General features: G+C 35.4%; 1 protein-coding gene across 1 annotated transcript in view; it reads left to right on the top strand.

Moving 5' to 3' along the window:
- The first annotated feature begins 3633 nt into the window (after positions 1 to 3633).
- The window catches only part of LOC117332671 (eIF-2-alpha kinase activator GCN1-like), a 63207-nt gene continuing 41639 nt past the window's right edge, over positions 3634 to 25201 (top strand). Inside the window, exons 1-20 of the mRNA XM_033891665.1 lie at positions 3634 to 3755; positions 3846 to 3948; positions 5133 to 5331; positions 6722 to 6827; positions 7298 to 7396; positions 8183 to 8317; positions 9146 to 9214; positions 10560 to 10668; positions 12688 to 12762; positions 13001 to 13129; positions 16044 to 16196; positions 18474 to 18571; positions 21261 to 21336; positions 21793 to 21945; positions 22266 to 22358; positions 22547 to 22622; positions 22837 to 22996; positions 23797 to 23974; positions 24564 to 24688; positions 24855 to 25033. Coding sequence (XP_033747556.1) covers positions 3732 to 3755; positions 3846 to 3948; positions 5133 to 5331; positions 6722 to 6827; positions 7298 to 7396; positions 8183 to 8317; positions 9146 to 9214; positions 10560 to 10668; positions 12688 to 12762; positions 13001 to 13129; positions 16044 to 16196; positions 18474 to 18571; positions 21261 to 21336; positions 21793 to 21945; positions 22266 to 22358; positions 22547 to 22622; positions 22837 to 22996; positions 23797 to 23974; positions 24564 to 24688; positions 24855 to 25033 — 2339 coding nt within the window. The 5' untranslated portion in view covers positions 3634 to 3731. The remainder of the gene's footprint in view (positions 3756 to 3845; positions 3949 to 5132; positions 5332 to 6721; positions 6828 to 7297; positions 7397 to 8182; positions 8318 to 9145; positions 9215 to 10559; positions 10669 to 12687; positions 12763 to 13000; positions 13130 to 16043; positions 16197 to 18473; positions 18572 to 21260; positions 21337 to 21792; positions 21946 to 22265; positions 22359 to 22546; positions 22623 to 22836; positions 22997 to 23796; positions 23975 to 24563; positions 24689 to 24854; positions 25034 to 25201) is intronic.

Raw genomic sequence — 25201 nt, forward strand, 5'->3', positions numbered from 1 at the left:
ATTGTAAATATTCTTAAATGAAATGGAGCGGAATAACGTCTACAGTACATTTCGATTGTCTTTATGTAGCTTAGGAATGTTTTTAATAATTAGATTGAAAACTATTTAACTATATCAGAGACCTATATACTATATACTAGTATATAGGTCTCTGACTATATATATTTTTTAATCCTGCATTATAACAACTTCAAATTAGAAAAGATATATATATGCTTCAAGCAGCATAAAATATACCTTCAACTATATATATATGATACAAGACTCAATTCATTTGAAAGATTATTGTAAGTATTTGTTTTCAGTAGGATAGTTGATGTATATAAATCCTTTCTCTAGTTGTACACCTCTCCACAGTTTTGTTTGAAACAAAGTCGTTTGCGGTCATATTTTATTCGTAATAAAATCATTCTCTACTAAATCGAATACCGAAATTCAATTCCAAATTTCCCCTTTTTTTCTTCTTCTTTTTTTTTTTTTTTTTTTTTAATTAAAACTCCTCCTGCTGGCTCTTCTATGATACATAAATTAACAAGTTTAGGTACCAGTTGACGTCACTAACGCCTAACAAATGGCGGGAATCGTGGTATGACGTATTTAATGTTGACACTGGTGCGACCATCCTAGTAACGCCACCTACCGTAAACAATGGATGATGCTCACAAAAATCAATATATTAAGTGTCGTCAGCCTCATGCACGCCTGCGATATACATCATTTAGGTCTACACCCCACGTGACATATCACTATCTATGCAGTTCTCTCACGTATATAATATTGATATACCGAATACGTACAATGTGTCAAGTCCCTGTGACTATAGGGGCATGGGTTTATATCATCATTCTAATATAAGCTAGTCCATGTTAGGAGAGTAAAGTCGATCGAGTATTTCAGAAATATATATATTTTTTTAAATCGATATTCCTCCGTACAAGAGGTTCCGCTGACGGTACATATGCTTTTCTCACCCCTGAGACCGGGGTTCGATTTATGTCGGAGCGCTACAGGGGAGATATAGACCGGGGTTCGATTTATGTCGAACCGCTACCAAGGGAGATATTTGTTTTTCCGCGTTGATTACTACGGTACTTAAAAGAGGAGTCGTGAAAAATGTCGTGTCCACGAAATGCCGATCCTCGCTCTCCAGGGAATTCACACCGATTTCGGGATTGTCATGTGAACAATAAGAAAGAGACCTCAGTTTACCGTATATATGTATATATATGGACCCAAACCTTTATGAGCACTTGGCTACAACAATGCTTATGAGGTCACATTTGCAATGGTATCGTGAAACACAATACCATAATGGAATGGAAACACAATACCATAATGGAATGGAAACACAATACCATAATGGAATGGAAACAATACCATAATGGAATGGAAACAATACCATAATGGAATGGAAACAATACCATAATGGAATGGAAACAATACCATAATGGAATGGAAACAATACCATAATGGAATGGAAACACATTACCATAATGGAATGGAAACAATACCATAATGGAATGGAAACACAATACCATAATGGAATGGAAACAATACCATAATGGAATGGAAACAATACCATAATGGAATGGAAACAATACCATAATGGAATGGAAACACAATACCATAATGGAATGGAAACACAAGAGGAGAGAGAGAGCTAGATATACTGGAGTTATTATGAAACTAAGTAACAACTGAATTGTATAAGTTTTTTGTTGTATTTTTTTTTTATTTTTGATACATGGTAAATACGTAATATATACATAATGGGTACGAGTGATGTATCGAATATATCACACGAGTCCGTAGCACGAGTGTGATATATGCGACACGTCACGAGTACCCATTTTGTATCTGTTTTATCCAATGACAGCCGAGGTTTTGTCACCCACGTGTCTAGGGGTGGAGCTATAAAATTGATCAGAACTTGTCACTGTGATATGTTTCCCGCGTATTTCTGACACGTTTCATTTTCTGTCACAGTAGCCCATTCATTTCTAGTGGTACTGTCAACCATGGCGGACCAGGATGTCGATGTGTTTACCGACCTCGACGATATAACATTATCACAGGCCGTAGACAACTGGAACTGGAAGATAGCGACACGGTAGCTACTGACATTGGAATATTTGATACCAAGGAATTAACTCAACCAATTGTTGCAAATAAACTGAATGGTAATGTGAAAAACATCGTCATCATCTTCACCACCATGATATCATCATCACCATATCATCATCATCGCCACCACCACCACCACCATCACCACCACCATCATCATCACACTCATAAACCTTATCACAAGGTGATCATTATCACACTGCCATCAGCCATCTTCATCCTCCCATCCTCATCACAGCCATCATCACCCCACAGTGACTATATTATCATCGTTATGCTTATCCACAACTTTATCAACAACATAATAATAACATTCATCTCGCAACTCCATTTGCATAAATTAATCAATAATTTCATTACATATGAATTATATATATAAGCTATTGGATTACTTGAACTGGAAGCATATTGTTATCCGTTTATCGACAAAAACATTAATGTGTATATTAATATTCTATCAATATCGAGTCAATAAACAATTAGTTCATGGTCCGGACGGTTACCTTAGTTTTCACCGTGTGCAGCCTCATGGGGATGTGGTATTGGGGAATATAAATTGGGTGTCGGCACCGAAGCGGCTTGGTGACCAACAACGGAAGCAAAATTACTTTCTAAACGTATCTATTTTACTTAAAATGGTGTGCACGGGTTGAGGAAATGCTTCGGTGACTTAACTGTCTAAAATGTGCAAACACTCGTTGACAGTGTCAATACCTATGCTAAATTCACTATTATATAGCGATAATATGATTTCCGCATCTCAAGAAGTAATTAAAGAGTTTCGCGATATAATTTAAGTAATGGTTTTATGGTAATGCCGCTTTTAAGCAGAAAAATATTATTTTTATCCAGATAATTCACAAATTGGTACTCCAATTTTCTATTCGATTTGATTAAATTGGCTTCTAAATTAAACTACAAGTTCTAAACAACCCAGCATTTCAGAGCAGTTTACGTTAATTTAATATTGGATCTATTTAAGGTACCTAGCTGTGTATGTGATTTATGTTTGTTGTACATAAAGTAATACCTTCCTGCATGTGCCACGATTTGCAAATTTTACATGGGAAAGGAATTTGTATAAGCTCAAAGCTTGTTTTCCCATCTTATAAAAAATATTTGTATTTGTAACAAGTATTTTGAGTAATGAATAAAAATATTGTTTAAACTAAATTTTACATTTGTAAGCATATGTTATTAGCTCACATTGAAATGATAATGAACTTTCCGAACAACATTGGGTCTACGATGTCAGATTTTCTTTAAACATTTTTATTAATTAATTATAAGCAAATAGTAACCCGGAACTTATTGCCTCGCCCTATTTCAGGCCCCTTGCACCGTCATCCCTTCTATGGCGGAAATTCATAATTTTCTATTTTCATTTGTAAAGAGCTCTGCTATATCGATACGCCCGAAAAGAAAAATGAGACACAACTATATATATTCTAAATTTGAATTAGAAATCAAAACAAATATTGAATAAATTAAAAAACGTATATCTCACTAAAGAAAGACAATATTAGACAGGAAATATTATTGAAAATTGTTTTTAAAGAAAATAAATATAAACTGAGACTATCACGATTAACCATTGCACAACAAGCATGGCGGAACATGCGGGAACGACGGTAAGTTAATTTTCTTCGTGACACGTGGAGGTGTCAAATTCACACTAATCTGTAAAATTAATGACTCATTTGTTGCCAATTTTCCTTCAGAATGCTGATATACTCAAAAGATTTTCACAAAAAGTTTCTGTGTCGAGCACAAAAGAGCGAATAGGCGTATTGAACGATGTGGCAGCGATTGCAGGAGCACCCGGTAAGTTGATGACATTTGGATATGAAAACAACTGTCATATATGCATCGATTTAAAATCATTTGCATGACATATTTGGATCTGATATTGATGTTAAAATAATATTATCGGGGATAGAATGGATTCATTGGTATTTTTGCTGTATTTATCACCATTTCCTATTTACCAAACAGAGGGGTGGTCTCGAAAGTCAATGACATTGATCAATGATGGCCGTTATATTTGTATTCCTAGTCGCCTGCAGTTTTGTTTCCGTTTTTGTATTCGCATTGAATTTACAGTGAACAATACTTAAAGTAAAATTGAGATGTCTAAATCACATATCGAGACACTTCATACATAGTCATACTTTCAGTTTCGTTATTTATAGGTCTTCAAAGATTTTTCTAAAAGGTATTACTATTTATAGCTAATGATAATTAAATATTTATAGAACAAACTAATGGTAGCACAATAAAGGGAATTACACAAACACCTTATATAATGTTGAAATGAATTAAAAGATTTTATACGCAATTGAAAACTGACTAATCGAGAGACAACATATGGTACCTTTAATTTTTCTTTAAGGGTGAATTGCAGATTGCAATTCAGAAAACATGCATAGAAACATTTTCACACAAAATTAGTTATTCATCGATGTTAATAGTGGATGAATAAATGGGAAAATGTTGGCAAAAGTGAAAATTTGTGTTTTCATTAAAAAAGATCACATACTTTGTCGGTGTTTGCGGGTGTGCAGTATTCTTGTCTCATGAAAGATGTAATATGTCAACCTATCAAGTTTTTGGGTAAAACTGGCGAGAAACATCATAAAACCATGTTCGTTTCCATGTCCACAATATCCAAAACAGTAGCTGAGGTAACTTTTTTTAGGGTGACTCGTCAGTTTTGATGAAGATAGATGAAAATAAAGATGATGGAAACAAATATCAGCAGCTCAAAAACTTATTAGCCAATACATTTGGGTAAATTTTCTCATAAATATGTTAATTGTATAAGAAGTTTTAGTTTTGTTAATTGAGTGGTAAAGGAAAATATTGCTTTTTCCTCCATATCTAATTATAAAGTGTCCATTACATATGATATATAATTCAAGACTGAAATAGTTTGAAGTTTATACTATTTTGAAATTCTGTAAATGGACTGATGTTTTAATTGACTGTTTCATTTGTTTTTCTGCTAGAATTCCCAGAGAATGCAGTACGAGGGATTTTCAAATACTTGGCTCCTACAATAGTTCGTTACCAAGACAACAAATCTCGTCATGCTGTTTTGAAGGTCATCAGGGCAGTGACTAAGGCCCATCCCGAGTCAACTGTCAAGACATTATCTAATACCTTGGAATCGCATGCGAACTTCCACAAAAAGCAACAGAATTCATGGTATAACACTTGTTATTTTTTTTATGTTTTTTTACATCTCTTTTGTGGACATCAGTAATGTCTTCCCTAATGTAATTGTTACTTTTCTTTACATATCTTTTGAAATATGGACATCAATCCTGGGCAATAATGTCTTTGTAATGAAGAAAATGCATGCATTGTTTCAATTTGTTTGTAGTACATGTACTTATTCAGGTTATCCTATTGTTTTTATTATAATGAAAATAAAAAGAATCTGTTATAAATGGCAGATAATTGTCTCTATGTATTTATATAACCAATTTATTTTGTGTTTTTGTCTACTTGATAAAATATTTTGCTTTACATCGAGATCATATAATAGGATTACCCTGGTATTTATTGCTGTTTTGTACAGTTCTGTTGACGACTAAGTTCTAAACAAAGATTATGATTTGTGCTTTTATATGTACAGTAAGAGACAGCTTGAATGTTTTGTTTTCCATAAAATTATTGTATAATTTAGTGGTGGACCTATTATCCGTTATAATTGAAAATTAACCGATTGGAAGTAATTCTAGCAACATCGATCATAAAATATCATGATATATCAGTGAAATTTCATCCTGAATTTTCCTGTATTCTAGAATCGTTCTTAGATGTTCGGTTTCTTCATTACTCATTACCCAATGGGGCCTATATAGCATTTAACCATCTCACTGACCTGAACTCTACAAAACGGTAACATGGACGTTTTGCACAATCATCCCGATGCAAGTCCTTAGAAAGTTTTTTTGTAATTTTTTATTTTTGAAGTTTTTGATACATTGAAAAGACAAACTTTCACTCAGACACATGCACACGTGCATACACATAAGACATCAGGTATCATTCATCATCCTAAACCTTATTATCATAGAGTCATCCTGATCACACTCATCATTGTCACACTGCCATCATCATCATCACTCTGTCATCGTCATCACACAGTCAAAATAATGTCATCATTATATTGTATCATTATAAAATTGCATTTAATATCAACCACGTCATACTGTCATCATCATCATATCATTATAGCAGCCATCATATCATCGTAATGCTATCAACCTCATCACACTGTCATCATCATATCGTCCTTAGAAAGTTAACAACAACCAAAGTTTTCTATCAGTTCTTTTATTTCTTGATATTAACAAACCGAAGTAACGATGCCGGAATGTTGTATAAACCTTTTTTGTGTAACCTAAGAAGTTTTCACAAAATTTACCATCAGGTAACAAAATTTGATTATAATCGATAATTAATCGGAAGAGGTCATCCGATTGTTTGTTAATCAGTTACAAAAATCTCATCCGATTCCCATGACAAGTTGATTCTGTTTACATTTCTGTGACTTGTGTTTCTATGACCTACGTTTCTGTCTATACAGTAAGAGCACGTCTGGGGAGGCCTTATTTGCACTGACATGGACGTGTGTGGTGATGCAGGAAACGTTCCTGAAGGGAAACCTCTCCAGGGATTCTTTCAAACAACTGGTAAACTATAGTAAACAGATCAAATGTCAGATTTGACATGATGTCTGAATACACAGGATTTTGATTAAAGAGACCAAAATATGTTTTTCCTATCTTTCTTGTCATCTACTAACAGTGTATTTCTGAATCCATATGATTTTGATTGAGGGACCAAAAAATTGTGTCCTTGAATCTTGTGGAGAGTGCTTATTTCTTGTTATTAGGAATTATCAAAATAAAAATCAAAGATATTTGTTTTCATTTTGAATGTAGTGAATGAGTGCATGATGATCTATAGATATATAAAGACCACATTTTCTTGGCTATTTATCATCATCAGCACCAACAACCCCAGGATAGTTTTGTTGTTCCTTTTCATCTACAGCTGGTGCATTCCAAAATTTTAACTGTAAATTTGCAAATTTTTCTTGAGAAGTGGTCACAATTTCTTTGGATCTGTATGAATCATGTTGTAACCTTTGAACTTGTAGGTTGGTGTACAATGTGGCCTTGTGTATGGAGCCCTGGCGGCCGGGTGTAAGACCATCAGTGCTTCTACCTATAGGAAACTCCTCTGGATCTTCAAATCAGTAAGTTTATACTGCAACAGTGACCTTGTAACCACAAGAGAATCTGTCACACTGATCCAGAGCTATCATACCCCTACATCATGCCCAATTTAAATGCTACACAACCCCTGTATCTTTTGATTTTGTGCCTTTTTCGTGAAAAGAAAATGTGAATAACGAACATAGCCATATGGCTCACTCTCTACCTTGAATCCAGAAGACTCCATCCTTTTGCAAGCTCTTTGGTCAGTTACTTATTGTTCTACTTATACTACTATTATAATAATATATTGTTTAAGTTCTATATTACTTGACATATATGTATGAACTCTGTGAAAGAAACTATAATCAGAACTTGATAATCAGATCTCAAAATTATTAACAACAAGTGTAACTGGGACCGTTACATGTGTCAGGAAGCGTTCCCCACGTAAACAAAGTAATCGATATCACAATGGTGTTTGGAACATCATACTTCACTTATATACCAAATTTTATCAAAGTCAAATAATATCTAAAATTCAACCAATCTGATTCCTCGGTCTGACTGATCGGTCAGATCCAATAAAAAAAAAATCTGAAAATTTTTGCGAACACAAACACTCATTTAAAGGTTAATTGAATTCTGCCCTTCAATTTTAGCAAAAGCAAAATGTCACCAACCTTGGTTTTGGGGAATTAACAAGGGCAAAATAGGAACCAAAATATTTTTCGTCTTTTATTAATCTGCAAGGTTTTGATATTTAATATCACTTTTCCAAACAAGTTGGTGACCGTTTTCAGTACATTATTGTATTGTTTCAACAGAGTGACAAGGCAGTGGAGGAGTACGCTCAGCTGTTGACAGAGGTGGAAGCATCTATGTTTGTTCTGAGTTCTGTCGGCATTGTGATGACTTATCTCACCAAGACCAAAGACCAGGAACTTCTGAAAAAAGTCAAAGTGGGTAGATTTTATAGATTGTGACAATTTTGTATTTACTGTATAGCTGTCAGAGCTATTCTTTAGAGTTTACCATGTTGAGGTACCCCACATTTTTACCCTGACCTTCTCTTGGCTTAAAAATTCAGCTTGTGGAATTTTTACTGAAACAAATTACTTACATGTAATTATATGGAAAATATTATATTGGTTCTTTAATTTGATATGTCATAAGCTTTTATTGACATTAATCAATTAAACAAAATTATTAAATTCTATATTGCACACAAGTGTAAGATTCTATTTATCACAAAACTGTTACTCATATTATGAAGTCATCATCTATTTAAGACATCACACTGGTGATGACACATGTGTCTTAAAGTGATAGAACGATGATTAGTATATGATAAATTAATCAATCATCTAACATCAACTGATGTGATAATCCAAAGTACCGTTTTATAATCGATCATTGGTAGATTGATATTTTCAGATATGTGTATTAGATACATTATAAGGACTTAATTGTTCACATATTTCATTCATAAGTAAATCCTAGATAAGTTGGGCATTTTAAGATTCAATTTACACAAAAATAATATGAAAACAATTGATAATTTATTTATTTTATAGGAAATTTAAATAAGCTGTCAACTGATTATGTAATGGATTAACTATATCGGACACTGATTATAACCAATGATCACATCTCAATTTGCAATCAATTTTCCATTTCTAGTATCTTACAATGATATGAGTATGACAGAAAATCTCATGTGATAAGAATTATCATTGTGCTCAATCTGTGTGGAACTACAGTTAAATACAAAGTTGTCTCCCCTGCAGGGTTCCTTCCTTGATATGTACACCAAACAGGTACTGGGATCCAGGTCCAAACCGTCTGTCCAGCTTCTGGTGAGTATTAAATACAACATAGACATTCGTCATGTCTGACACAACATGTCATTTTGGTCAGATTGATTTTTAATGTTATCATTGTATATTTCATGATGATTTTTAAGTTGTAGATCCCCCAATAGGGGAAATAGAGGTAATTCCTTTAAATTGCTACTAGTCATAAAGTTATGAATAAATTTTAGCCCAATTTGGTCAGAAACATCCTTGGGGGGAAAGGGAACAGATTTTTTGTATAAATGGTGACTCTGACCACCAAGGGGCCAATGGGGCGGGGCCCAATAGGGGAAATAGAGGTAATTCCTTTAAATCATTACTAGTCATAAAGTTATGAACGGATTTGATTCAAATTAAGTCAGAAATATCCTTGGGGGAAGGGAAGGGGAACAGATTTTGCATAAATGGTGACTCTGATCCCTGAGGGGTCAAAGGGGTGGGCCCCATAGGGGAAATTAAGGTAATTCCTTTAAATCGCTACTAGTCATAAAGTTATATTTACCATTGTATGGCACTGCCACTATATAACCCTACCAATTCAGTTGCGAGTTCACCAGCCTATGAACTGCCAACAGGAAGTGATCTCTGCTACTGGTAAGCGCGGGAAATTTGAATTTGAAAATTTCAAAACAGAAATCGCATGACAAATAAAAAATCGCAGATGGTAAATATAAGAATTGAACGGCTTTCAGTTGGCATTCATAGTCAATATGAATGCCAACTGAAAGCCATTCAATGCTTAAATGAATGCATGTTTTTGTAAAAACAATTCTTGAGGTCTTTCAGACCCTTAGAGAGTCTGGACTTTATTATTTCTTTAAAGCAGTTTGGATCCCCACACTATTACCATGTATAGCATTGTTTGAGATTGACAAATAAAATGAATTGAACATGAACATTATTTTGACATTTGGTCAAATCCAACCAGGTGAGCGATATGGGCCTCTTGTTAGTAAGTATTTTGTTAGAATAGGTAATTAATTGGTAATATATCACATTTTCCCCTCTCATTTGGGATAGGGCCATTTGTCATGTTTTAGGATGACAATTGATGAACTTAATTGGGAAAGGATTTTTCAGGAGTAAACTGTAAATAATGAGCACTTGACTTAAATGTGAACTTGTTTCAGTTGGGAACAGTACATTTATTGGCCCAAAAAAGCCATAAAAAAAACTGAATATCAAGAAATGGCTTGAAATGTATCTAGATATTAAATTGAAATTGTTATATTTCAGATATCATATAATCACCCACTGAGATATCTAGATAGATTTGAATTGTTATATTTCAGATATCATGTAACCACCCACTGAGATATCTCGATAGATTTGAATTGTTATATTTCAGATATCATGTAACCACCTGCTGAGACACTCGTCTCACCCAGAGTTCCAGGATTTACTGATGCCAGCCACTAAAAAAGCCATGCTGAGGAACCCAGAGAGCATCTTACAAGGTAGGCAGTATGTTATGACTGTAAAGGTAATATCTGAAGGTACTCAATAGTAGAGTAAAAGTAGAGGATGTTTAAAGTTATAACATGTATAAAAGCTGGTAAAATAATGTTTTACCTGAATTAATTAAGAAAGAAGATAGCTGTGAAATGATAGTTTGTGAAAGTGAAAGCATGGAATTTGAGAAACACTGACATGAAGATGTTTGATATACCGTTTTGTGCAATAAAATCTTGTTATACTGCCATCACCTGTTAGTAACTCCAGGTTACACTACTGGCAATTTGTACAGTAATACCTGTTTATTCGGCCATAATTTGTACAGTAATACCTGTTTATATGGCCATAATTTGTCATTAAAACTTTGTTATACTGCCATCATTTGTCATTAAAACTTTGTTATACTGCCATCATTTGAATAGTAAAACTTTATTTATTATCTCCCAACTTTACAATAAAACCTTGTTTTACTGCCATACTCTGTACAATAAAACCTTGTTTTACTGCCATACTCTGTACAATAAAACCTTGTTTTACTGCCATACTCTGTACAATAAAACCTTGTTTTACTGCCATACTCTGTACAATAAAACCTTTTTATGCTGCCACCATTTGAGAAGTAGTCAGTAGCTCGGTTATAAAAGGAACAAGGACGTTAAGCCCATCAATCAATCAATTCAAGAAGTCAATTTCAAGCGCCACAATAAAGTTTACAGTTGTTGTCCTTTGTTCATTTTATCTGTCCCTGCCATGAATAGCTTACCTATTCATATCTACATGTACAGTGCAACTTCCAAAAACCGAACCTTCTAAACACCGAACACCTCTGAATACCGAACGAATTGTCAATGTACAGAATTGGTCCTTCTTTATTATAGTATTAAAAACTTCCAAATACTGATCCCTCTGAATTCCGAACACCGGACAGATTTTGTGTCCGGTTCCTGTTAAAATATACCAAAAAATACTTCTGAAAACCAACCTCACCTGAGTGAGTGATCATGACACGAGGTCAGGCCAGTCAACCGTGAAACAACACCTGTGACAGGTATTGTGTGAAGCCTAATTGTCCCGGGAACTACATATACGTGTAGGTGATTGGTACAGGTATCCAATATATACGCCAAGGGGACATTGTGACGGTAGGCCTAGTGTATAATCAACACGATAATTATGAAACAATATATGCCACACTTCATTGAAGCGCAGCAGTTTGTTTTTCTTCTCAATGTAAGTAGAGCTAGAAGTTCAGAGTTTCTAATTTAAATGAGGCCCAAAGGCAGTTGTTTTTTCATGATCGTAAATGAAGCCTGTGATGTTTTTAAGGCAATACCGATGTCGGAAATACGACCAGTATCAACTGATCAATTGTAATTAATTTTGAAACAAAACATCATCACACCCTTTCATATTATTCGATGTGTAAAATATTCCGTATCGGTACCATCCACATGACGAAGCTTCGCTGGATGTAACAAAATGTAGGTCGATTGTAAAGTGCAGTTGTACATGTACAAATACTGTTTAAAACTACAGTTATAGTCATTTGCCTTTCTTATATAATCTGCAATATATTCATTGATTAACTTTCATATTATTAATATAATTTAGACAAACCAAATTGTAGACGTAAGTATGTGCCGGTTTGTAATCGGGTACATTCTAACAAAACATCGTCCGACCAATTATATCCGGAATTCGACCGGTCATTTCGATCAACTTCTCCAAACCAAACCCTCTGTAAACCGGACAAATATCCATGTCCCATGCATGTTCGGTTTATAGAGGTTCCACTGTACTTAAATCCATATGGCTTTCAAAACACTATTCAATCGAGGTCCAAAAAAATGAATTTTAAAAAGGAATGACAAATTTAAAGAAATGCCATATGAATAAAAGAAAATGCTTGTTATCAAAAGATATCTACACAAAATTACCCTGACCACGAAGAGTAATAAGAAAATTCTGATGATGAAAAATTTGGTTGCAGCTATACTTAAATTGTCTCCCTTGTGTTTCAGCCGTAGGGTACATGATCATTGGTCAGAGTTTGGATTTAAGGCAGCATGCACAGGAGCTAGCTAAACCACTCGGAGGTATTTATACAGTTAAATTTATGTTATGTTTAAGTGGAATTTGGATTGATGCCAAATAATATTTTCCTCGAAGAGGAGGTTTGATTTTGTCATGGTAAACATAATCAATCAATCAATCAGATTACCATCTTATCATTGTATATCCTAAGTAGTATTTGTATTTAAAAAAGTGTTAATAAAGCCATGAAAAGAAGATACAAAAAAAAACCAACTAAAATATGCTATAATTTTCTTGTAGTCCAAATTTGTTCGAAGGATCCTGCAACAAGAGCAGAGGCTGTGACCGCATTTAAGAACCTTGCAGTTCAGTGTAGTGATACAGAGGCTGTGGAGAAACTTGTCGGTCACCTATTTGGAATTCTCAACGGTACGTTATGCTAGTATTAGTATAAAGTGGAAAGCTTAAAAATGGTATAGCATCTGAAATCTTCATCAATATTAATTAAAAAGAATGATATGTGTAACCCTGGTGAATATTAGCAGCAATGTACCGTTAACTGGAGAGAAGTTGCTCGCTTGAAGTAATCCAGAGGTCCCAGGTTTGATCTTATTGGTGGCATTAATGTGTAAATATGATTTAACTCCTTACACACACACTGTGTATAGTCCAGATTTACCATAAACTTTCACCTAGCACTAGCGATTGGAATCGGTCTCACTTTCAGAAACAATTATAATTGGGTTTCTAAATTTAGCGCAGAGTTGCACTTTTGAAGAAAATTTATTAAATATATTACATGTCGTAGCCTTTGTTATCAATATTTTTGATACTGAACACAAACAAAGCATTGAACAGTTGTTAATTTATGTCTCCTTAATCAATTGCAATCATCCAATGAATATATCAACTACTTCTTGGTTTGGTCAAAGCTTAACGAATATTATCAGAAATTTCTGATTAATTGCCTTTTCAAAATCATTGATGATTTTTTTCTTTTTTTTCTTCAATTTTTAGCTCACCTGCCTGTAGGGCAAGTGAGCTTTATGCTGTGGCATCCGTTGTCCGGCCGTCCGGCATCTACTGAACACCCTGTGTAGGTTATGATCTTCAAACAACTTCTTCTCAATAACCAAGAGGCCCAGGGACTTGATATTGGGCCTGTAGCATCCTGGGCTGAAGGGCTACAACGTTTGTTAAAATGAATGACCTTGACCTTCATTCAAGGTCACATGGATCAAATAGGCTATAATCTTCAAACAACTTCTTCTCAATAATCAAGAGGCCCAGGGACTTGATATTGGGCCTGTAGCATGCTGGGGTGAAGGGCTACCAAGTTTGTTCAAATAAATGACCTTGACCTTCATTCAAGGTCACATGGGTCAAATAGGCTAAAATCTTCAAAGGACTTCTTCTCAATAACCAAGAGGCCCAGGGACTTGATATTGGGCCTGTAGCATGCTGGGGTGAAGGGCTACCAAGTTTGTTAAATAAATGACCTTGACCTTTATTCATGGTCACATGGGCCAAATTGGCTAAAATCTTCAAATGACTTCTTCTCTATAACCAAGAGGCCCAGGGACTTGATATTGAAGCTGTAGCATGCTGGGGTGAAGGGGTACCAAGTTTATTCAAATAAATGATCTTGACCTTCATTCAAGGTCAAATTGGTCATGTAGCACGGTATTCAAAATAAGCCGGCGACCGGCGCATTTCACCGGCTACTTTGCTCCCGGCGCCGGCTACTTTCAGATGTCTACTTACATATTAAAATGTTGTGAAACGTATTCTGACTTTGGGGAGTTCGGGAAACAAATAAAACACAACCTTATTTATATAATATTCAATGATTACTCATCGTTCACTTGTCCATGCTGTCAAAACACCGTCGGAAGAAAACAACAAGCTTCTTCACGACACCGATCAATGTTAATCTAGGTATTGTGTGTGATGCTTTTTTCGCGCTGCGATAAAAACGTCTGACTGACCATGAGTTACAAGCACATGTTTCCGGTTCATCATGAAACGAATAAACAACTTTTTTGAAGTCTCTTCAAGGAAAAAACAAAAGGGTATGTTATTTAGATGCATTTGAACTGTTCATCGTCGCACAACGGTACAATATAACCGTATGATTAACTATGGAGTGCGATCCTCTGAAGAGAGATGATTACCAACGTCTGACGTGATTGACATGTAGTTGGGTCACACTGCGTAACTTACTGACACAGAATCGGCGTAATGAATTAAAATTATTATGCACACAATAAAGAAGTAAAATCACAGCCTTTAATAATGTATTTCGTGTTTTATATATCATTTTTCTTTAATTTGCGTTTTTTAAGTTGTTCAGTTACGTGTTTTGGAACTGTGACCTTTCTATTAAAAATGACACAAGACATGACTGTACAGATATCATTAATTCTTCACAAAAACTTCTAAATAAAACAAAAACACCAGTTGGTACACTCAGAAGTTTTACAATACATATATATATAAAAAATGTACATGCAAAAAGGTAAAAAGTGCATTTTTTTATTGCTAAATTATTTCCAAAAACTACTGTTATATAGTGGGAAAACCCATATCTGGCCTCTTTGATTTAAAATTTTCCTGGGGGAGACCCCCCATACCCCCCTTATGATGAGGCCATGCCCCCTCTCATACTCTCCCCCCGCCTTTGGCGTCGCTGTTGGCTGCGTGCCTTTGGCACACATGGTGCCACCTACTATTTCTATTGTGCCAGCTACTCTAAAATCTACTGAACACCCTGTGTAGGTTATGATCTTCAAACGACTTCTTCTCAATAACCAAGAGGCCCAGGGACTTGATATTAAAGCTGTAGCATGCTGGGGTGAAGGGCTACCAAGTTTGTTAAATAAATGACCTTGACCTTCATTCAAGGTCACATGGGTCAAATAGGCTATAATTTTCAACCTACTTCTTCTCAATAACCAAGGGGCCCAGATACTTGATATTGGGTCTGTAGCCTGCTGGGGTGAAAAGCTACCAAGTTAGTTCAAATGAATGACCTTGACCTTACATTCAGGGTCACAGGTCGAAATAGGCTTAAATCTTTAAATAATTATTATGCGATAGCCAAGAGTCACCAAGACCTGCTATTAGGCCAATAGTATGCTGGAATGAAGAACTAGAACATTTATTGACATAAATAAACCTAGCTTACTCTGATATTTGTATAAAGTGGTACTCAGCATACTATCTGTAGAAATAACCTCAATCAACTTCAAATTTGCTGTAGAACCAGGTGAGTGATACAGGCCCATTGGGCCTCTTGTTTTTTATCATCGGTCCACCACTATCTAACACTGTTTGTTTTCAGGGTCTGAGGGAAAACTGACATCAGCTGACCAGAGGATCAGTGTTTTACAGGCGATTGGTAATGCAAGTCATTGTACTGCCAGTGGATCTTACGCCTTTCAAACTCTGAGTGACACTGTCACAGAAAAGTTTATCCCCATGTTACAACAAGAAGGTGAGCCAGGCTCATTGTATTCTATATATATGGCAATCTGTTTTTGATAATAAACAGAAAAAAGTGAAAAAACCTTGGTTCATAACTTTTGACTTTAATCAGTACCGTGGTAAATTAAAAAAACCAAAATGTCAGAATCAGAATGCATGAACAAAGCTGAAATATTCTGTTGATGTCTAATAAATTATAAATATTGGGATGTAAGCTAATAATTTAGTTTGTGCATGTTTCACATGATTATAAATAGAACAAAAAAAGAAAAAGAAAAGAGGAAATCGGTCTTAATGATTGTGTTGTCTGAGGGAATCGGTCTTAATGATTGTGTTGTCTGAGGGAATCAGTCTTAATGATTATGTTGTCTGAGGGAATCAGTCTTAATGATTATGTTGTCTGAGGGAATCAGTCTTAATGACTGTTGTCTGAGGGAATCAGTCTTGATGACTGTGTTGTCTGAGGGAATCAGTCTTAATGACTGTGTTGTCTGAGGGAATCAGTCTTGATGATTGTGTTGTCTGAGGGAATCAGTCTTGATGATTGTGTTGTCTGAGGGAATCGGTCTCAATGACAGTTGTCTGAGGGAATCGGTCTCAATGATTGTGTTGTCTGAGGGAATCAGTCTTAATGACTGTGTTGTCTGAGGGAATCAGTCTTAATGACTGTGTTGTCTGAGGGAATCAGTCTTAATGATTGTGTTGTCTGAGGGATTCAGTCTTATTGACTGTTGTCTGAGGGAATCGGTCTTAATGACTGTGTTGTCTGAGGGAATCAGTCTTAATGCCTGTGTTGTCTGAAGGAATCAGTCTTGATGACTGTGTTGTCTGAGGGAATCAGTCTTAATGCCTGTGTTGTCTGAAGGAATCAGTCTTGATGACTGTGTTGTCTGAGGGAATCAGTCTTAATGACTGTGTTGTCTGAGGGAATCGGTCTTAATGACTGTGTTGTCCGAGGGAATCAGTCTTAATGATTGTGTTGTCTGAGGGAATCAGTCTTAATGACTGTGTTGTCTGAGGGAATCAGTCTTAATGACTGTGTTGTCTGAGGGAATCAGTCTTAATGATTGTGTTGTCTGAGGGAATCGGTCTTAATGACTGTTGTCTGAGGGAATCAGTCTTAATGATTGTGTTGTCTGAGGGAATCAGTCTTAATGATTGTGTTGTCTGAGGGAATCGGTCTTAATGACTGTTGTCTGAGGGAATCAGTCTTAATGATTGTGTAGTCTGAGGGAATCGGTCTTAATGATTGTGTCGTCTGAAGGAATCAGTCTTAATGACTGTGTTGTCTGAGGGAATCAGTCTTAATGACTGTATTGTCTGAAGGAATCAGTCTTAATGATTGTGTTGTCTGAGGGAATCTGTCTTAATGACCGTGTTGTCTGAGGGAATCAGTCTTAATGACTGTGTTGTCTGAGGGAATCAGTCTTAATGACTGTTGTCTGAGGGAATCGGTCTTAATGACTGTGTTGTCTGAGGGAATCGGTCTTAATGACTGTGTTGTCTGAGGGAATCAGTCTTAATGATTGTGTTGTCTGAGGGATTCAGTCTTATTGACTGTTGTCTGAGGGAATCGGTCTTAATGATTGTGTTGTCTGAGGGAATCAGTCTAAATGATTGTGGTGTCTGAAGGAATCAGTCTTAATGACTGTGTTGTCTGAGGGATTCAGTCTTATTGACTGTTGTCTGAGGGAATCGGTCTTAATGATTGTGTTGTCTGAGGGAATCAGTCTAAATGATTGTGGTGTCTGAAGGAATCAGTCTTAATGACTGTGTTGTCTGAGGGAATCAGTCTTAATGCCTGTGTTGTCTGAAGGAATCAGTCTTGATGACTGTGTTGTCTGAGGGAATCGGTCTTAATGATTGTGTTGTCTGAGGGAATCAGTCTTAATGACTGTGTTGTCTGAGGGAATTGGTCTTAATGACGGTGTTGCCTGAGGGAATCGGTCTTAATGACTGTGTTGTCTGAGGGAATCGGTCTTAATGACTGTGTTGTCTGAGGGAATCGGTCTTAATGACTGTTGTCTGAGGGAATCGGTCTTAATTATTGTGTTGTCTGAGGGAATCGGTCTTAATGACTGTGTTGTCTGAGGGAATCAGTCTTAATGACTGTATTGTCTGAGGGAATCAGTCTTAATGATTGTGTTGTCTGACGGGAATCGGTCTTAATGATTGTGTTGTCTGAGGGAATCGGTCTTAATGACTGTATTGTCTGAGGGAATCAGTCTCAATGAAATATGTTGTCTGAGGGAATCATAACTACTAAACAATCTGCTTTTTGTTTCAGTCCATGAAGGAACTCTTGTTCACGCTCTTGCCATGATGTCTTTGTGGTGTGCTAAATTCTACACCAGTGTACCAGACAAACTAATGGAATGGTTCAAGGTAAGATAATACAGCAAATAAACAAACAACAAGTTAGCTAGGTCATACGGTATAACTACCATTACGTAGAGTACTGGAAAACATGCTGGGTAGTTCATAGTATATAACTACTGTTACGTAGAGTACTGGAAAACATGCTGGGTAGTTCATAGTATATAACTACCGTTACGTAGAGTACTGGAAAACATGCTGGGTAGTTCATAGTATATAACTACTGTTATGTCGAGTACTGGAAAACATGCTGGGTAGTTCATAGTATATAGCTACTGTTATGTCGAGTACTGGAAGACATGCTGGGTAGTTCATAGTATATAACTACCATTACGTAGAGTACTGGAAAACATGCTTGGTAGTTCATAGTATATAACTACTGTTATGTCGAGTACTGGAAAACATGCTGGGTAGTTCATAGTATATAACTACCATTACGTAGAGTACTGGAAAACATGCTGGGTAGTTCATAGTATATAACTACAGTTATGTCGAGTACTGGAAAACATGCTGGGTAGTTCATAGTATATAACTACCATTACGTAGAGTACTGGAAAACATGCTGGGTAGTTCATAGTATATAACTACTGTTATGTCGAGTACTGGAAAACATGCTGGGTAGTTCATAGTATATAGCTACTGTTATGTAGAGTACTGGAAAACATGCTGGGTAGTTCATAGTATATAACTACTGTTATGTAGAGTACTGGAAAACATGCTGGGTAGTTCATAGTATATAACTACCATTACGTGGAGTACTGGAAAACATGCTTGGTAGTTCATAGTATGTAACTACTGTTATGTAGAGTACTGGAAAACATGCTGGGTAGTTCATAGTATATAACTACCATTACGTAGAGTACTAGAAAACATGCTGGGTAGTTCATAGTATATAACTACTGTTATGTCGAGTACTGGAAAACATGCTGGGTAGTTCATAGTATATAACTACCATTACGTAGAGTACTGGAAAACATGCTGGGTAGTTCATAGTATATAACTACCATTACGTAGAGTACTGGAAAACATGCTGGGTAGTTCATAGTATATAACTACTGTTACGTAGAGTACTGGAAAACATGCTGGGTAGTTCATAGTATATAACTACTGTTATGTAGAGTACTGGAAAACATGCTGGGTAGTTCATAGTATATAACTACTGTTATGTCGAGTACTGGAAAACATGCCGGGTAGTTCATAGTATATAACTACCATTACGTAGAGTTCTGGAAAACATGCTGGGTAGTTCATAGTATATAACTACCGTTATATAGAGTACTGGAAAACATGCTGGGTAGTTCATGGTATATAGCTACTGTTATGTAGAGTACTGAAAAACATGCTGGGTAGTTCATAGTATATAACTACTGTTATGTAGAGTACTGGAAAACATGCTGGGTAGTTCATAGTATATAACTACTGTTATGTAGAGTACTGGAAAACATGCTGGGTAGTTCATAGTATATAACTACTGTTATGTAGAGTACTGGAAAACATGCTGGGTAGTTCATAATATATAACTACCGTTACGTAGAGTACTGGAAAACATGCTGGGTAGTTCATAGTATATAACTACTGTTATGTCGAGTACTGGAAAACATGCTGGGTAGTTCATAGTATATAACTACCATTACGTAGAGTACTGGAAAACATGCTGGGTAGTTTATAGTATATAACTACCATTACGTAGAGTACTGGAAAACATGCTGGGTAGTTCATAGTATATAACTACTGTTATGTAGAGTACTGGAAAACATGCTGGGTAGTTCATAGTATATAACTACCGTTACGTAGAGTACTGGAAAACATGCTGGGTAGTTCATAGTATATAACTACCGTTACGTAGAGTACTGGAAAACATGCTGCGTAGTTCATAGTATATAACTACCGTTACGTAGAGTACTGGAAAACATGCTGGGTAGTTCATAGTATATAACTACTGTTATGTCGAGTACTGGAAAACATGCTGGGTAGTTCATAGTATATAACTACTGTTACGTAGAGTACTGGAAAACATGCTGGGTAGTTCATAGTATATAACTACCATTACGTAGAGAACTGGAAAACATGCTGGGTAGTTCATAGTATATAACTACCATTACGTAGAGTACTGGAAAACATGCTGGGTAGTTCATAGTATATAACTACCATTACGTAGAGTACTGGAAAACATGCTGGGTAGTTCATAGTATATAACTACTGTTACGTAGAGTACTGGAAAGCATGCTGGGTAGTTCATAGTATATAACTACCGTTATGTCGAGTACTGGAAAACATGCTGGGTAGTTCATAGTATGTAACTTATCAGTTGTATCAGAAAAAAATTCTGAAATGATAGGAGGTTTGAAGTTACTGTATGTCAGTGTTCTGAAAATGCGCCATTAATATTGAACTATTGATATTGAGATGAATTAGGCATCCTGTCATGCTAATTAGTTATTAGTAAAATGGAACCAATTGCCGGTACACATCCAACAGATTTATTTTCAGTAGTGACACGGACACTATCCTGATATTAGATATGGTGTGTCTGTCAGATATTCAGTGTCTAGAATTAGCTTTAACACAAATTCATCATCTTTACATTCTTGGCATATAATTTCACATCCACTGGGGGACTAATTCATCGCATAGTTTTGTGTATTCCTTGGTTTTTTTTCGTAAATTTTTGTTAATTCTTGTGAAATATTGTTTACAGAAAGGTGTCACCCTGAAGTCATCCACATCTAATGTAAGGAATGCCTACCTGCAATGTATGAACACTGCTTTCCATGGTAAGCCAGGGGAGATAACTGTAGATTTTTTTTGAAAATCTCTCTACATGTCACATTTGCAGTATGTCCAACAACCCCTTTTTGCCACAAATATCAATGTTATTTATTTCATAGATATTTGATGCACTAGGCTTATTTATAATGGAGTCAAATAGAAATCCGTTGGATTTTAGATTGTTATCTTGAAACGAATAGAGACAATGAATTGAGATTGGTACCCTTGGATTTTAAAATAGTTGAAATTGATGTTCTAACTGTACATAATAAGACTTGTAATTCTTTAAATTGGCAGTTATTCTGGCTGCAGCTTAGCTGAGACATTCACAAAAAAAAAAAAATTATCAAATTTTTCAGAAATACTGATATTATTTTTGGTCAATCTAAGCCTCTTCAATACGATTAATGGAGATGTTTAAAAGGAACATTTTATTACTTTGCTCCTGTCTTTATTTGCAGGAGATACTTTGCCCCAGGCAGCAACCATGGTACCACTACTTATACAAACCATAGAGAAGGCCAACAGCCAATCAAGTCAGATCCAGTTAGTCACCGAGGCTGTCTCCGCATCATGCATCCTTGCAAAGATTTCATTGGTCGATATTCAAATAGGTAAACATTTTTTTAATCCTTATTTGTTTTTTATCTGTCAAGATTTGGATAACATATTTTATTTTAAAGTGTAATTATAATTAATCATGTAAAATTTCAGGTTTAATAAACTGATGAATTTTTTTTTATTTGAAGTATTTCCGTTTTAAAATATTAAGTCGAAGTTTATATACAGCTTCAACAGTTCAGGGCAACATATATTTGATTACACTCAGAGCCAGAAATTTGTTGCTTTCTGAAAAATATTTCATATGTTTAAGTTGGCTTTATAATCTTTCTATATTTGCTAATAATATTTATGTTTTAAATTTCATTGACAGAGAGCAAACTCGGACCATTCTGGTCTACAGTGCTGGACAGTCAGAAACAGCTGTTCCTCAATGACCGTTACTTACAACAGGCCAGCGACGAAGGTGCTTTTTTCTTTGTATTTTGACTAAAAATAAATCAGTTTCAATGCTATATATTTAGTGACAAGAGACCCCAAAAATGCATGAATAAAAGCTGAAAGCATCCTTGCTTCATTATAGTAAATATTTGATGTTCTTGAGAATACTTTTTCTTGATATCTTGGTATACCAGGTATGTGTTTTTCTTTCAGCTCTTCCAAGTCTTATTGCCTTATCGGAAAAACTCATTTTGGAATATCCACAGAAAATGACAGAAAAAGTCTCAAAGTAAGAATATTTTACCACTTGTAAAAATTAATGTATTTTAAATACTACGCTTTAAACCGGATTTCTGAAAAGCCTACAATTTAATATAGACATTCTCGAAAAAATTAGATATTCACATGATGTGATTATATAACATTTTCAATCCAGAGAACTATGGTTGAAATGTGAGATATTATGAGGTTTTGGTGTTGTAATTTATGTATTGTGTTTACAGGCCGTACTACAAAGCCATTGTGCATTGTCTGATGCACAAGACCTGGGAAGTGAGGAAAGCGACCGCTGCATCTGTCAAACGTTTACTGGGACTATTAGGCGGTACTGCAATATCATTGGCTCTCCTTGACCAGCTCAAAGTGTTCTTAACCAATCATAAAGTAAGTTACAAATTTAGCTCATTTTCTAGCCAATCACAAAGTAGGTTACAATCAAATGTTACCTATCCAATCACAATAGTTGTAAGTTACTGAATAGGCACTGGTTTTATGGACTTTTCAGGGCAACACTATTAAATTCAATTTGCAAATATTTATGTAGGTCTTCAAAATATCTGCCACATTTTCCCAGAACAAATAATCAGAACATTATCCTGTTTATTCTGTGATTAGCCGAGTGGAACAAAATTTGATATTGCATTGAAAAAATATAATGGTTTTAAAAGCAAAGTTCACCACACTGTTTTCATATTGAACGATACAAAGGTTTGTATGGACATTAGTTGCCCGGTTCTACCCTGTAACACAGATAGTCATAGATATTGTAAAATACCTGTGTAATAACACTAATCTGATGTCACAAATAAGGTATGATGTTACAATTGATATACGATATCATAGATCGTCTGTAGAGAAACACATGCGATCATCCATGTCGAAATTCACCTGTTTTATATAGGAAGCAACTGGGAGAGATTTTATATATTCATGTAGTTGCATATATATGTTATGTGATAAACAGTATCTTAATCTTGTGATCATGTCAGACAGAATTTATTGATCTTGTTCGATAAATTTCATATTTCATACACACTCATGTTAGATCCTCTATATTCAATATATATGTATGTGCACTCTAGTCCATAGAATAGAATGTGTTTGCTCCAAGTTTCATCAGAAGTCTGAATTAAAGGCACGCGATACCTATTGTCTATGACCTTTTGTTTTCTTTATTTACTAAGTTCATTGACCCTGACACTCTGGATGATGAGAAGGAGAATTATGATCCCAACAAGTATGTGTCACCAACGAGAGTTGCCCGAGCACTGGTGACATTGACATCCGTCGAAAAGGTTGACCTGAAGGATGCTGAAGCTATTGCCATGACAACCATTTTGTCATCACATCATCCCAGTATAGGTGATTTTTACTTGTTTATCTATGTGATATTTCATATTGGTGTTTTTCTTGCCAATGTATGAATGTTTTTTTATATTTCCAAATGACCATAAAAATTCCTAAAATATTTAAATCAGGTATTTTTCATTTGAGGATACAATATTCAACAACCTTATAACCCTTCAGAATTAAAGACCATTATATTAATGGAAATTCAGATTGGAAGCTAGATAAAGGCATGAAAAGAAAGTGGTTTAATATTTTCAGGGCTTTTTGGTTTTTTTCTGTGTTTAAAATATTAAAGAATGGTTAAAGAAAGATACATGAATCTTGAATTTTTTCTATTATCAACTGGAGGAATGTATTATCTGTTTCATAATTTCAGTGAAATATACATCCTATTTGTTTCAAACTTTTGTGGATCTTATGTATTTATGCTTTTGAGAGAGAAAAAATAGGTCTAAAACAAAATGATTTTCCTTCACTGAGATTAGCTCAACTTGGGTGTTATTGTTTGCATTGTGACTTCCAGGAATATTCCACTAATTTCAAAACAGAAGTTTTAGTCCATTAAGTAAATACTGTATGGTATACTAATTATGTTTTCCAGTGTATGCAAATGAGTCGGCATGGACAGACATCTTGTATCACATCAAACTAGACGCCCGTAATTTTATCTCCAAACATCTGGACTCCCTGCTGGCAATGGTGAAGATTGGACAAGCATTGGACAAGGTAAAGTTATTTGGTTAAGAGGGAAAATTTACTAGATACATTCCTGAAAAATTCTTTGAAGTTTACCTTGATTTTGGGGCTGAGGTCAAAATTTGGCCCCAAAAAGAACATCATTGTTTCCTTAAAAATATATTGGACAATATAAAGCTTTTCCTTCCTGTTACAGAGTGCCCAGGCTGCTCTCTCCACAATGGTTCGGATAGCTCCGGACATTGTACTTCCTCCTTTGCTTCAGTACCTCACAGAAATACTCAGTCAACCGGAGCTGGTCACCATCACTGTCCAGGAATATCAGACTTTTCTCTGTCCAGAAGGCGAACTGTTCAACAAAGCTCTCATGGCTAGGTAGGGTGATTAGTTGTGATTTTCTGAAGTCCAAGGTAGTCGCTGCTTGTTATAGTCCAAACAGTTGGACGGGTGGAAACAGAGTTGTTTTTAAATGAAACCAGTACGGATCTAGTCATCATTTTTCATATGTTGGTCTGTTAAGATTTATGGCTGAAATGCTACATT

This window comes from Pecten maximus, chromosome 8 (genome assembly GCF_902652985.1).
Source record: "Pecten maximus chromosome 8, xPecMax1.1, whole genome shotgun sequence".
Taxonomy (NCBI): domain Eukaryota; kingdom Metazoa; phylum Mollusca; class Bivalvia; order Pectinida; family Pectinidae; genus Pecten; species Pecten maximus.